Source organism: Amborella trichopoda, chromosome 13 (genome assembly GCF_054954075.1).
Source record: "Amborella trichopoda isolate Santa Cruz 75 chromosome 13, AtrichopodaSantaCruz75HAP2 v2.0, whole genome shotgun sequence".
In the NCBI taxonomy this organism is placed as follows: Eukaryota; Viridiplantae; Streptophyta; class Magnoliopsida; order Amborellales; family Amborellaceae; genus Amborella; species Amborella trichopoda.
Genome location: NC_142348.1, coordinates 43,808,878 through 43,824,945, shown reverse-complemented (window position 1 = coordinate 43,824,945; position 16,068 = coordinate 43,808,878). Strand labels below are relative to the sequence as shown.

The following is a 16,068-nucleotide window of genomic DNA, read 5'->3' as shown; positions in this document are numbered from 1 at the left end:
TGCTGTAGTTTGAATTCTATGGTTGCCTATCAAAATTAAAAGGTTCTTTTCTCCATTTTCATTTTAGTGTATGGAATCATGTTCTCCCAGATTTCAAGAACCTGGAGTCACTTGAGCTGTGTGGTGGTTTGATCACTGATGATGCCTTGAAGAACATCAAAGATCTTACTTCCTTGAGGCTTCTGAATCTCTCTCAAAACTGCAACCTCACAGATAAAGCTTTGGAATCAATCTCTGGTGCATATTTTCATTTTTCATGTACTTATTTATTTTATCTGGTTTAGCATTCTGCTATTGATTCCTGTATAAAGTCAATTTCTTGTGCATTTCCCACTTGCAATCCGTACTATATATGGTTTTACGATTTACTTTAAGTCCAAGGTTATGAGCACTTCTTGTCTTTATCCCTTTTGATACAGGATTAACCGCTCTTGTTTCACTCAATGTCTCCAATTCACGTGTGACAAATGCCGGTCTTCACCATTTGAAGCCTCTTAAGAACCTCAAATCACTGTCTCTTGAGGCCTGCAAAGTGACAGCAAGTGAACTCAAGAAGCTGCAAATGACTGCCCTCCCCAACTTGGTTAATTACCGCCCTGAATAGAGTGATCCTGACTGGATGCCAGGTGTAGCAGTTAATAATTTATAATATATTATGGAATGAAAAAGGGTTCTGTAGATATCAAAAATGGAGCCACCCATGGCAACATGTGGAAGGTTTGGAACCCACCACGATGGTGAAATTGCACATATAGTCCAGGAATGTTCTATGTTTGGAACTGTAAATATGTGGTGAGGAAACAAGTCACTGTGGTATCCATGGCTGGTTTATGGCTTCTCAGCAAAATATGTAATTATTCTGAAAGAGCTGTGTATATATACTGAAGACTTTCTGTATGGAAACAAGTAAACTATGTGTTATCCATGACTGGTTTATGGCTTCTCTGCAAAATATGTAATTATTCTGAAAGAGCTGTGTATAGATACTGAAGACTTCCTGTATGGATCCCTGTAAAATATGTATTTACTTGGGGAGTTTTTGTTATGTATGTCACTATAATGATAGATCATCACTGAAGTCGAATTTGAAACCATTGTCTCAATGTTCTATAATTTGCTCCATAACTTGATAGTATCCCTGGAAACACAAGCTATTGGTTTGAAGTCAAAACATTGAATTACAAACTGTGGTATCCGGATTTCCTAACCGATTACATTCCTAGAATTCTAGGAATGTTGTGTGGCCAAGGTTTCGCATGTGTGAAGACACTGTTGCTCCTAAAAGACATAAATGCTGAGGAGTGCAAATCTTGCTGGGCCGACCCACTATGGATTTGGTGGCTGGTTGAGTGAGGTCCCTATGCGAACCCAGGAAGCGGACCTGGTAGATTGGCTCTGGGTTGAATAAAGCCTGGACTTCACCGGGTCCAACCCTAGTTTGGACCTATTCCAACCAGGTGAGGTTTGGGTCCAACTCACTGGGACGTAGCAAGGGTGGGTCTGGTTCTGGCCACGCCTAGCTGGGTTGGGTTCGACCCCCCAGCAGGTAATCAGTGGTATAGAACTGGAAAAAAGTCTCTATGAGGGGAATTATCTCTCATTTCCAACTAGCCCATTGCCGTTGGACTTTTGGACTCCCAGGTGTTACGAGGACTGTTTTGAATTGCCAATTCCAAAAAGATTCATATATAGCATGTGCATTAATGTATGGGTGCAGTCGGCATACGGATGCATCCGTAGATGCAGACGTAAGGTGCACCTTCAATTTTTATCATGGTATATAATTTTGATGTAAAATGTTCTTAAGATTATCTCATAATCTATTTTTATATCTAATTATAAAATTTTAAATTTAAAAAATGGTTAAAATCAAGTAAATCTATGGACATATGAAAACCTTGAAAATAGATGGTGTAGATATTATGTTGTAAAATGTACTATTTCTGAAGCTTAAAATCTTTTTATTTATCATGGTCATACATCTTGATGTCGAGATGATCAATCAAAAGGTTTTTCAACATTAAAAATATCTTTTCCGATGGATTTTAGAGGTGCATCCGTACCTGTAGAGGTAAGGTTGCAACTTTATATAAATTTTTTCTTTAATTGTATTATCTACCATGTACCTGTAGAGGTAAGGTTGCAATTTTATATAAACTTTTTCTTTAATTGTATTTTCTACCATGTTGGAACAAATGGCCTACGTCTCGATTGGCTCCATGTGTTATAAGCCCAGGTGATCAAAACCTTGTTATGTCCTATCTCGGTTATTTTAAAACCTAGTTACTCAAGTAGGATTTGTTTGGATGGCTTTGAATGGTAATCAGGTCATGCAAATCTGATGTTTGGATCATTTTTTTTATAAGCTCGTTTACTGCAGAGAGAGAACACTTTAAACTTGAAATTTTGAGATAGTTTGTCTCTCTAAAAAATAAAAATTTGATATAGTTATTCCAAAAATTTTGAGACAGTTTCTCTTGGTAAAAATTTGAAATTTCATATAGTTAATTTCTCTCTTAAAAAATTCTGAGATGATTTGTATATCTAAAATTTTTTAGGCAGTTTCTCTTTCTAAATTTGATATAGTTCCTCTCACTAAAATTTAAATATACTTTCCATATCTAAAACTTAAAGTTTGAGATAGTTTTATTTAAAATTTTTGAGAAAGTTTCTCTCTCTAAATGTTTTTACATATTCCTCTCTCTAAAATTTGATATAGTTTCACTCTTTAAAAATTTAACAAACTTTCTCCCTCTAAAACTTTTGAGATAGTTTTTCTCTAAAATTTTTAGGTGGTTTCTTATCTTTAAAATTTTAAATACTTTCTCCCTCTAAAACTTGAAATTTGTTATAGTCCCTCTCTAAAAACTTTGAGATATTCTCTCCAAAAATTTTCAGTATTTTCTCTCTCTAAAATTTGATATAATTTCTCTTTCTAAAATTTTAAGATACTGTCTCTCTAAAACTTAAAATTTTAGGTAGTTTTTCTCTCTAACTTGTGGGGATCTTTTGGCATAATTAATTGTATTTAACAAAGTGAGCAACTCTGGTATGTGAAAATAGTATTATCATCACCTGTATTGTATTGTATGGAATTGAATGTATTCTCTCTTTCATGCTTACAAAAAGTTAGATTTTAAAAACCCAATTTGTTTTCTTGATTTTGAGTACCTAGGTTTTGGCCCTCTTTTTTACCTACATAAAACATGATTATGTGTAAAAAAAGTAACAAAATATTTTTGTGCAAGATAATGAATATACAAAACATGATTTGGGATACCCTAAGATCCAAATGACCCATAACGGGAACGCTATCCTACAACTTTGCATAATATTGGGAAACCTTCTTCCTCTTTTTTTGGGTAATTCAATGGGGTAACTGGATCGGAGGATGCTACCACCATGACCCAGCCTTTTTCCTATTGGAAAATCTTCTTTCCATCATCCTTGTGCATGCCCTTCACCAGCACAACGGGAACGATAAATTTTCAAGATTGCCTTTCATTATGTGCAATTTTGGAAATAGTGCCTTTCGTAATGCATCATCTAGATTTGTAATTTTCAAGATTTTCAAGTTTTAATAAATTTGTTTGATTTATACTATTTTTAAAGCTTTAAATTTTATAATTAGAAATAAAAATAAATTGTTAAGTCATCATAAAGATTTTTAGTACCGAAATGATATCTTTCGATACCATTTGAAGGTGCACGATTGTTCAGGGCCTTAGCTTTGTACAAACCACACCCTTTATAAATCATGATGAGATTCTTGAGTGAAATACTTTTATTGAAAGAACCACTTTGCCAATAAATTAGTTGATTTGACTACCATACTAATTCTTTAAAAGTATTTTGACCATTATATTTAATGAAAATACACAATAAGACTATATCTTTAGTGTAAAGATTTCATTAGCCTTTAAATGTAAAATTGTATGTAGGAAAGTGTTTTTAATAGGCCTCAAAAGTCCAAGGAATTTTTTTTTGGACTTTGTAATATACCCAAAATTGTTACATTTTACATGAAACAAATAAATTATATTGTGACTTCCTTGTACAAAATATAAATGACTTTATAATATGTGATTCTTTGTATATCCTAAGAAATTTATCAAAATATTGACGAGAGATATATTATTTATCATTTTATACATTTGCAACTATTCAAGTTCCTGATCATGTGTCTTTTGATCATATTTTGATATTAAATCAAATGACGTTGATAAAATGCAAAATTTTTCATCTCTCATGAATATTTTGGTAGATTTGTCAATTTCCTCCAAAAAAAGGGAACTTGGCAAACATCTCTCCTTTATAAATAAAATAAGGTGCCAACCTCCTTCAAGGCCCACAACAATTACTTTTCTTTCTCACAATATAGAGGACACTCCATGTATTTCAAAAAAGAAACTATAAAATGAGACTTTTTACCTTTGATACAAAGTGGTCATATTAAATCTTGACTATTAGATGTGAAATTCGGTGGCCGTACAATTATTCCATTGATTAAGTTCAAACTTTAAAAAAAAATATTTTTTAATTTTATGATATATCGAAACTACCAAATTTCACATCGGGTTGTAAGGAATTGTGACCCCTTACCACCTTATATCACATCTAAATAACCTCATTATATACAATACCTTTTAAAAATGTGGTGGGTATTCCGGTTTTTTTTTTTTTTTCGGAGATACACTCAATACATTACAAGCCGCGGCAAGGAATAATCCATCTCATAAAGGTCGGAGAATCTAATGATAAAGATTACGCCTGTGCGCACTTTTTCTACCGTATTATTCTAGTGAAAAGATTTTTTCGTCTTTAAGGAGTATACTATCTATTTCCTCCCTCAAGTAAAATATATATCTTGGATATTTTTTGGATCTTAAATTTTAAGATCTAATCTTCAACCATAAAGAATCTAGACAAATTTTTTTAAAATAATTTTATAGAAAAAAAAAGTATGCTTCAAGATCGAATAGAGACCACTTAAATTTTTAAGAGTTAAATCTAACGATCACAAAATTTAAATTTAATTATTATTTTTAAATAATCATCTAGTAGCTACTACGTGGCTTCTTTTTTTTTTAAAGAGAAAGAAAATCCTGGGCGTTTTGACCAAGGGAAGATATGTACAGTATCATCCCTAGGGAGCATAGTACATGAGCTTTTTATATTAGAATGGAGAAAAAAATACAATTCCAAGTGCTTTAAGTCTTGAAAACTTTGTTATTGATCTTTATAATCTTTGCTTGCATGTAGGGAGAAATTTATCTGGTTTGGGCCCTGATTCTCCGTCTGAAACTCCATGGAAAGGGTCCGGAGAGCAACTCATGCCGGCTCATGGTACACTGATAATGGTATTCTCCTTATTCCAGATTCAATTCTTTGTGCTTTGCAGTACTTGCAAAGGGCCCCAATTTGTACCATGTATTTTCTAAGCTGATTTTCTTGGAACTGGTCAGGAACTAGAACTAAAAGGACTAATTCTACTGATTTTGTTCTTTTTTGTTAATTATTCTAGTTTTCTTCTTTGTGTTTTTGATATTACTGAGCTCCTCATTCCTCAATTGATGATTAGTGATCATGGAGATCCTCCATAGTTAGTGATGTGTTTATGTTCGAGGGTAGGCTAGGCTAATCGTGTAATGGATCCCTTCTACTAGCTGGTAACATACTTTTCTTCTTATGGGCAAACTTTGCGTGCTCTGGTGTGTAGAAATCTATTCATTGTTTGGAAGCAGCCTTTTTTTTGGGTGATCAATGATACTATCATTGAAGAAAGAAAACATTTTAGAGACTGGAGAGGCCTAGAGATTAGGGGGTATAATTCCATAGCCCCCATTTTTACTGTTTACAAATGCTGATGATTTTGCTATAATGGAATAAACCTCTGTAGGTAATATTACCAAAATTAGACCATTACAAAAAGGGATTGTATACAATGAGACCATTTACCTTTGTTATAAGGAGGTCACGATTATTTATAACCATCCCAAGTGATAGGTTGGGTGTGTCAAAAAGTTCGAGAAAATTTCTTTTGAACTTTGAGCTTAGTCAATGAAATAAATGCAGCCACCAAATTTCACATCCAGTGGTCAAGGTTAATTGTGACCATCTTGTACCAAAGATAAATGGTCTCATTACTGGTCCAAGCCTGGTCCTAGTTCAAGCCTTGCCTTAGGGCTACATTTTGTGGCTGTGTCCCATGCCTAGTTTTTTAGGCTTGGGTCAACCGGACCGGTCTGGGTCGATCGGGCGGGGCTGGGCCCACTAGGCCACTGGTTCATTGCCGGCCCTATAGTTCTCTTTAGAGTTTCATCGGGAGGGACTCTCCCACGTTTGTGAACTAGAAACAGTGAAAGCAGATGCCCTTTTCTAAGACTATTAAACCCCGAATCAGAAGTATCACTATTCAATGGGTTGAAGTGACTTTCTTAAGTCTTAATCCTTGTTTTCCATATCTGACTTGTATTTTTGTTTCTAATGAAGTCTAAGTTAATCCCTAAAACTCTTTTGGAGAATGTTCTGGCTTATGAAGATCTTGATTTATCATATTACGTGTTGAATAAACCTCGAGAAAAAATACTTGTTGACGTTGTTCACTATTTCAAGTAACTTCTTGGCATGTTGATGTCTCTACATTTATTCTCCTTTTGAAAGATATCGATCCATAGTGGTTTCTTCACATTGTATGTATGTTCAATGTGAAATTTGCGACACATTTGACTTCTTCTTTTTGGACATTATTCTTATGGATATAGATTATCAAGTTTTTGAATCTCACAGGGCTTTGGAAACTTGATTGTTGTTGAATGAATCATTGTGAATGCTAGGTACTTTCTTCCATCAATTTTTTAATGTTGTCATGACTTATATATTAGAGAGCTTTTCGGATTTCATTCACATTAGTAACTGTTTTTGTTTTCTTCAGTAATTAAATGTTTATATACTCTGAGACAAATGGTTTGTTTTGTTTTTATCAAAAAAAAAGACAACTGGTTTGTTTTTGTTTATGCTGCAAACATTTGATTCTACTTAATTGCAAGGATTTGTAATGGTAGATTTATTATCAGTTTATGCTGCAAAAAATTCGATTCTACTTAATTGCAAGGATTTGTAATGGTCGATTTTATATCAGAAAACCGAGGGAATCTTATATTTATTCTGTTTAGTTTGGTTACTTCAAGACTAATTCTCTGTATTTATGTTATTACGAGCCTTTATTAGCCCGCAAATTAGATGAGGAGCTAGATGAATGGCTTAGGGCTACTGGCTTGGTCAAGTCGGCACTTGTTCGGGGTGTAATTGCTCCGTAAGTTTGCTTCATATTTTGTTGATTTGCAATGGAACTCTTCATACTCCTTTTCCATTTATTGTCACATTACTTTTATAAGTTTAGTGGTAGTTTCGTAATTGCAGGCATGCTGGCTATTCATACTCCGGCCGTTGTGCTGCTTTTGCATTTGCAAATATAGACCCAGAACACGTGTGAGTTTCCTATTGTGCCCACCCTATGTCTTGTCACCATTTATGTTGGAGTTTGGTTGATTTACATCAGGTTCTAGATTCAAATATTATAATTTTGAAGATCAATGGCCACGGCTATTTGGTTGTTAATTTATGTCCTTTTAATCTCACAATTCTATGCATTTTTCCTCTTTGTTTTGTTTATCTGTAATTCTCTTTAGTTTTTATCATCAAATTTAATACATGGCCAATCTCCCTGGAAAATCTATATTAACCTCTTTATTCTATCCTATTAGCTTGAATATGCTCCCACGAGAGGTAGAAAGTATAATATGCATGCATTTTGTGTGCTTGATACATGTTTTCACACAATGGGGAAGGCAGTGAGAATAGGGGAGGACAAGAAAAATTTCAAAAGTTTCGTCAAATTCCAATAAAAATTCCGTCCTTCCATAATGGACACATAATAGCCTATTTATAAGCCTATAAAACCTTAAACCTAACTGAAGATTCAGATAAACTATTTTAAAACCTAAGATACCCCTACTAATTAAGAAATACCAAAAAAAAACCTAATTAGTCCAAAGTTTCAGTCATTATTTTATGTCTGTCCTTTAGACTAAAGTTTTTAGGCTTAAAATATCAAAATTATGGAAAATGGCTAGATATAGCTTTCGTAGATAATTGAAGGATCTTCATGATACAATTTGAAGCACTGAGATTGGATATAGGAGTGAAAAGTTATGCTTCTCGGATGACGGGTGTAACATTTTCCCCGCTTGGAGAAAACTCATCAAGTTTGATTTGCTTGGAATTAAGGGAACCTTTCAGTAATTGGTGGTGTCGTCCCATCCTTAATTCTTGATTTCCGTTTCCATTTGAATGGACTCGTTCATCTCCATATGTTGAGAACCTAAAGTCCTCAGAAATTATTATTTTTTCAAGTGTTAACTGTAAAGTCCTCAGAATTTTTAATATCAATAAAGGCTTTATAGATGCCACTTCCCATGTTAATGATAAAAAAATGAAACCCTCTCCGCCTATGTTCCTCCATGCACAAAATATATTTATTTGTAACCATCGTCTATCTAATAGAGCTTTGGGCATGGTATTTTCATAAAACGTTAATGTTTCCTTGATCTACTTCCTTCACTATATCATGAGCACATCTTTAGGATCTTCGTCGTATATTGGATTGCCCAACTTGTGAATATGTAATGATTCACAATTAAAAAGAGGCATGCGAATGGATTCACTTCTAAAGTTTTTGAAAATATCCCTATGGTGTGAGGTAGTTGCTGCAAATCCTATGCAACTCATACTCATCCTACATGCCTTTCAGGTTTGCAGCTTGATGGATCACTTGATCTATTAGTTGATCCAAACATTGAGTGAAGTTGCCATCGATTGCACAACTCGGGTCTCGAGGATCTCTTGCATCTATCAGATCTCTAATACAATGCGATCAAGCTTGCTCTAATACCTTGTTGATGCAATCATGCAATGACAATTGGAGTGGGCGAGAAAATAGCAAGAGAGGGAGAGTGCAACAACCATTAATCAAACTCCATAGCTCTAAAACCCAAAAGTTCCATTACAATTTCAAGAAAATTATCATCCTCTGAACAACAGAAACCTAATAGTCTATTTATGAACATCTAGAACTCTAAACCTAACTTTAGATCCAAGTCAAGAATATAAAACCCTAAAATGCCCCTAATAGCTAATGACTACCAAAAAATTCTAATTAGTCCCAACACTTATTGTTATTTCATTACTATACTTTAGACTAAGATTTGAGGCTTAAAATAGTGAAATCATGGCAGAAGGCTGGAGATGGCCTTTGTAGATAGAAATGCAAATAACTACCAAGATTGGACACATGACGAAAAGTTATACTCCTTGGATGAAGGCTGCATCATTTTCATTAACTAATTTCCTTTCCAAATAGGTGACCTTCCACTAATATAGCCTTCTAATGAGGGATATGAAGCCCAGTTCATCTCCATTGTGGCCTCGATGATTCCACGATCCTCATCTTGCATGCTTATGAAGGAACCTGACATAACTATTCTTTCCTGTTAGGGCTGCTTCCATACTGAATCTCTATGTTTATTTAATGTGAGTCTTTCAATCTCTATGTTCTTGATTGACCTTTCACTTTCAAAAAGCCTTGATTGTTATTGCTTGCCATATGGTTCACTGCCTCAAATAAAAATGCCACTAGTAGGTCCCATAGAAAATCATATATAAAAATGGTAAATAAGTATTGTGTACTACGATTGTAAGGAACAATTTCCCATTGTGATAGTTTGTTTAGATAAGAATGTTATCAGGGTATCTTGTAGAATAGACTGTTGTTATGGACATTGATGTCGAATATAGGTACAAGGTGGATTCTGGGCAAGATTTAATGTGGTTACATGCATGCGTGGCACACACACACATATGGGTTTTGTTAGAATACTCCCTGTCATGAAGTATTCCCCTAACTTACTCAACATTGATTGGACACTTATCACCCGTACCTTTTAATATAAAAATTTCTTGAGTAAGGGTACTTTTTGTCATTATCGAGGGATATAATAGATATTTTTAGAAGATGACAGTGACATTTTATCAATTGTTAGGAAACATTTACATATGGGTGATGTCACGCCTCATATGTGTGAGAAACTGTATTTTTGTATATTTGGGCTTTAAGACCCCATGGAAGATGTATTTCAGAGCTTATCGAAGATGGGAACAAGAACCCCAATTTACAGGGTTACAAAGCTGTGTACTACTAAAGAAAGTAACATATGCAATGAATCACCTTTCTAATACGGGTACACATGAAAGGAAGGAAAATATTGTACCAAAAAATAAGTGCAGGTTTTTATAATTTTCACACTCCCCACAAACTCCAGACAACTTAAGAGAGAGCCACTTGAGTTTGGGCAACTGAAAGCAGGCCTTAGAAACAAAACAGGAACAAAAGAAGCTTGAGCAGCTGTAAATTAGCGACCCTCAGAAACCGACGCCTTGAACAGAGCAGTCTCGCATAACAACAAATCAACAGGACTTCGGAACAAACATGATCTTCATAACGAAAAAACTTCGATCATCACACAGGATGGAGTAACGAAAAATTCCACCATCCAATAGGATTGAGTAATAGAAAACTTAATCATTAAACATGATCGAGTAATGGAAAATTTGATCATCAATCAGGATCGAGAAATTTGATCATCAAACAGGAGGCACTTGGAAGAGCCAACATAAATCAGAGGCGGATCGACAAGCACAATTGGACCTTAGATTCGCAGTTGAGCATAATAAAATCCAAAAAAGATCAGAGAATTGAAACACGACTAGATAGAGTGACAACTCAGAGAGTCTAAACACGACTCGGTGGCTGTTTTGCAGATGGTGCAGATCGACCGTTTTCAGAGGCCATTTTCAGAGGTGGATTTAGAGGTAGGTTTCAGATTCGGCTCACCAATGGTCCGACATCAAAGGGGAGCATGGCAGCAATGGTTTACCTAAGGCGATGGGCAATGGCAGATGGTTTACAGATCACAGAGATCAAATTTTTTTCATTATGAACAAAGTGGTATAACAATGTACGTTCACAAAAGACGTTCTCATATCAGAGAGCGTCATAGATCAAAACTCTCGTACCTCTTGGACTAAATCGTAGACTAGAGAAGCCGAAGAATGGAGGACAGACCTGGGTTTTGATGCCAGACAAACAGAGAGAGAGGGAGTAATAGATTGTCAATTTCCCCCAAAGATATATTGAACATCAGAGAGAGAGAGAGAGCTCAACAGAGCTGCGAAACTAGCCTTTGCACATACTTTCTTTGGGGCAGGAGAGAGATAGAAACAACCCAAAATGGCACCACCCTCTCTCACACATCAGTACCAGCATCCACAGAACCAGATCCTCGAAACAAGAGGAATTGGGGCTAGAGCTAGAAAGCAGAGGGGTTGCTAAGTGGACATTGTTTTAGGGAGAGAAACAGAAGTTGTGAATGGGAGACAAGCTCTTTGCAAATTTGAACGGGGCTCTATTTGAACCATTAATTCTATATGGTATGAAGTTGTGAATGGTGAACTCAAGGAAAACAAAAGGAGAGAGAAGGTCATGGGTTTTACCAAATGAAGGGAAGAAGGATGCTAACAAGGCCAATTGGCAGAAGAAGAGCAACAGGCCGTGAAACAAATATGGTTTCTTCATAAACAGTGCAGGATCATTAAGACAAAATTGTGATCATAAAAAAAAAGATCGAAGCTGATGATCAGCCTGAGGTGATGACCGACTCAGGTTAACAGTAATCGGGCTTGGAGTGTAAAAAATCCAAGGTGTTTCAATGGCCTGGCTTTGATACCATGTGAGAAACTGTATTTCTGTGTATTTGGGCCTTAAACCCCCATGGAAGATATATTTCAGAGCTTATCGAAGATGTGAACAGGAGCTCTAATTTATAGGGTTACAAAGCTGTGTACTACTAAAGAAAGTAACATATGCAATGAATCACATTCCTAATATGAATACACATTAAAGGAAGGAAAATATTGTACCAAAAAATAATTGCAGGTTTCTATAATTTCCACAATATGGATGATGCCCTATCCCATGTGAGTGATGTCATTCCCTGCAATAGTTAACAAATGCTTTTGTTTCTATCAAAGATTTTTATATTATCCATGGTTAATTACCTAAATACTCTTAAACAAAAAGTTACAATATACGAGCAAGGTTATGTGTGTCCAAAATTGTTGAGTAGGTTCTTGGTATGCAAGTTTATGTGTGTCCAATATATATATATATATATATATATATATATATATATATATATATATATATATATATATGAGAAGGGCAATTGTGCAATGAAACTCTAGGTACTCGTCGTTGTATTTTAGTGAATATTTCAAAAATGTCCTCGAGATGACAAACATACCCTATGTCTTTTAGTAAAAATACCAACAATACCATTCTAAATGTCAAAAATGCCCTTACTCATTTTATTACCATAGAATAAAGAAATGGGCAATTAAGGTATTTAATGGTTCACACCCATTTAATAAATGTAACAGAGAGGATTTCATGGGTTGTTAGTGTGTGTGTGTGTGTGTGTAACATATATATCGAGAGAGAGAGAGAGGAAAACATTGACAAACACTTATAGGTGAAGTTTTGTTGTACTTCACCCATTGTCCATCACCGTACAATATCCATCACACGGTCACAATTATTTGATGATGTTTGAATTTTAATAAATTTTTTACTAATCATATTGACTTGAAATTTTGTGGGTATGTGCATCTGCCTGAATAAAATATAAAAAAATAATTCAAATGATAAAAAATGACCAACATGCCCCCCTAAAATTTAAGGAGTATTTTGTCATTTTATTTTTGACAATGATTTTTTTAATATTTTATTTTGGTGTGTATTAGTCAGATTACACACCCATAAATGTTAGATAAATCTGATTTGTAGAAGAATTATTGAAATTCAAACACATCAAACAACCACAGCCGTGTGATGGATTTTGGATGGTGACGAGCTATGGATGAAGTCCTGTAGAACTTCGCTTTTATATATATATATATATATATATATATATAGGAAGCCACTACGCAAATATTATGCTTTGATTCCTTTATGGTTAAAACCTACCTCAAGGATTAGTGAGTGGATAAGTGATTAAGCTCTTGTTAACAACTTGAACATGATGACTTGACTCTCTAGGCAAACAGATAAAAGTTATGAACTAAGTTTAGTTGCCGTTAAGTCGTGTCTTTGGACATGGAAGTTATATGCTGGACTATGGTGGGTGTATCATGTATGAATGATTAATGAGAGTGTTAAAGAGGTTGATGACTTACCTATGTTATTTTCAAGGTTAATATACTCACACTTATCATTTCAAGCACATTAAAAGATGTTGGGGGGAGGGGGGGGGGTGGTGGGGTGCGGATGAATTGCTTTCTAGGTTCATCCTGATAGAAATCTTGAATTGTGGAGTGCTATATTCTGTGGAGATATTATTTGTGAGTGCTTAATAGTGTTTCAACTGTTAAATGGCTGTGTATTTAGTTGTAGCATTTTTTATTCAAGTTGTAATTTTTCAGATCCCGGGTATTCCTTCTTGGTCCATCTCACCATTATTACACCCCAAAATGCGCTCTTTCAAGGGCCACAGTTTACAAGACACCTCTTGGAGAACTGCCAATTGATTTGGAAGGTAAAAATGCTAATTTCTCGTGTTCTATGTGTATCTGAAATGGGCATTTTATGGTTTCTAGTTTGAATTTCTGTATATATGAGGTTTCAACTGACAAGTGAAATTAGAGCTTCCAGGGACGTCTTTTTCTTTGAGTTTTTGTTTCATGCTGTTAGAAACCAACTTTATTGATGTTTAATTTGAGTGTATTGGACCTGACCTGGTTCCAGTCAATGAAGATCTTTGAGTTTTTGTTTCATGCTGTTAGAAACGAACTTTATTGATGTTTAATTTGAGTGTATTGGACCTGACCTGGTTCCAGTCAATGAAGAGCTAAAGGCGACAGGAAAATTTGAACTCATGGATCTTCATGTAGATGAAGCAGAACATAGCATGGAGATGCATTTACCTTATCTTGCCAAAGTATTTCATGGGTAATCTCTTTATTTTCAGAAGTTATTACGTCTATCAATGAACTAAGAACTAAAGAAAAGAATTTCCTTTTATCCACCTCTTGTTCATAAAGAACGATTTCTGTTTTTGTTCTGGCAGTCGGCCAGTTAAAATTGTACCCATTTTGGTGGGCGCCCTCAGTACTGAAAATGAAGCCATTTATGGGTATATGCTCGCGAAGTATGTTGACGATCCGAAGAATTTCTTTAGTGTCTCATCAGACTTTTGCCATTGGGGTTCACGGTATAAAACTCTCTCGCTCTCTCTCTCTCACACACTAAACTTCTATGGTTTTTTCACCTAGTGCCCCTTTTTAGCTGTTTGTGATATGCACGTGAAAGTTCCCTTCGAGATGTTCTCTTCAAAATTTATTGTCTTTACATTCAATACATCCATGTTCCTGCCGTGAGAGTTAATGATTGGCCTTGTGCTACTGACCATCTTTTTGACATGGAATTCTCTATATTGGAGTAAAAGCTGCCGAGTGGTTCTTCATTCATGCTTTACATCACCCTGTAATGTTGATATCCCCATGATGTTTTCTCATTCCCCTAAGCCAATGTTTTACTATGGCCATAGAATACTTGAATATGAAGTATTCGAAATGTTAATATTCATTAATTGTTGGTTTCTTTGTTAGATTCAACTACTGTTATTATGATAAGAAATATGGGGCCATCTACAAGTCAATAGAGGCATTGGATCGGATGGGTATGGACATTATTGAGACTGGTGATGCTGATGCATTTAAACAGTATCTGTTGGAATATGATAACACCATTTGTGGACGCCATCCTATTAGTGTCTTCCTTCATGTATGTATCCAAGCCTTTTCTTTACATTTATGCTTTCATGTTTATCAGATTTTTTAGTTTTGATTAGGTAAAATGTATCTCACACACATGCACAAAGGTTTAGGAACTTGTCTGCTATAATAGTTTATCAGCTTCAATTTTTTGGGTGGATAACTATATTGTTCTCTCTCTCTATCTCTCTCTCTTGTTGATATATATGTTTGTGGTGTATGTTAAATCATAGATGTTGAGGAATTGCTCCACAAAGGTGAAGATAAGTTTCATTCGATATGAACAATCCAGCCAGTGCAAGAGCATGAGGGACAGCAGCGTAAGCTATGCCTCTGCAACAGGAAAAGTAGATGAATCCATCCAAAGCTGAAGCCTGAGCTCGCTGGATGCACTATAACACTTGGGTGTTTCACTTAACACTGATTCTTGTCATGCCATATGCAAATCTTTAAATAGTCACTAGTTAAGTTATCATGTTTATCGAAACAGATATAGGCACCCTTAAGAATAATATGTGATGCATGTTCTGATGGTTATTAAAAGATGATGAGAGATGGAGAGAGAAAAGAGTTTCTACTCACAATCACATTTACCAAGGGTTTCTACTTTGCTGCCATCCCCGAAATCACAAGTACCATGACGCTACATTGGCATGCTCATTGAATGAACGCAGTTGCTAGAAAGTAAAATTAAGGCTTGTTTGGTTGGATCATACTGCATGACAAAGTATTATTTTTTAGGGGAAATTTGCCCGTACCCCCTCCCTCCCCTGTAATTTCACTACCGCATGGTTTATAGAAAGCCTGTGGACCTGTTTACCCTTTAAAACCAGACGCAAACGTCCCAACCTACCTTTTTTTCTCTCCCTACATTTCTTTTACTTCATACCAACATGCTTCAAAAGCAAAGTCAAAAGAGCTTTCAAAACGAAACCTCCCAGGAACACCCTCTCATTCTTATCTCTTCACCATGAACCCTGCAAATGAAAAGCCTTCTGTTTTTGCCTTCAGAACACCTTGCATCTTTGGAGACAAGGATGCCATTCTTTGGAGACAAGGATGCCATTAGAGCCTAACAATCGATTTTTGGGTGCTCTTTCGAGTGCTTGTGTCGTATGTGAG

General features: G+C 35.3%; 2 protein-coding genes across 6 annotated transcripts in view; both read left to right on the top strand.

Moving 5' to 3' along the window:
* The window catches only part of LOC18442549 (Leucine-rich repeat family protein), a 47,523-nt gene extending 46,432 nt beyond the window's left edge, over positions 1-1,091 (top strand). For all 5 annotated transcript variants that reach the window (XR_016047512.1, XR_016047511.1, XM_011628096.3 and 2 more), the window contains 2 exons: positions 91-237; positions 420-1,091. Coding sequence is in view for 3 of the 5 variants with exons in the window: in XM_011628096.3 (XP_011626398.1) it covers positions 91-237; positions 420-604 (332 nt within the window). In the remaining 2 variants the exon portion in view is untranslated. The remainder of the gene's footprint in view (positions 1-90; positions 238-419) is intronic.
* Positions 1,092-5,158: 4,067 nt separating this feature from the next.
* LOC18442548 (AmmeMemoRadiSam system protein B) lies at positions 5,159-15,530 on the top strand. The gene is made up of 8 exons (XM_011628095.3): positions 5,159-5,360; positions 7,231-7,315; positions 7,423-7,491; positions 13,597-13,709; positions 14,011-14,122; positions 14,241-14,384; positions 14,782-14,956; positions 15,180-15,530. Exons 1-8 carry the CDS (start codon positions 5,309-5,311, stop codon positions 15,315-15,317), a joined length of 888 nt encoding a protein of 295 aa, XP_011626397.1. The 5' UTR covers positions 5,159-5,308; the 3' UTR covers positions 15,318-15,530.
* Positions 15,531-16,068: the final 538 nt, after the last annotated feature.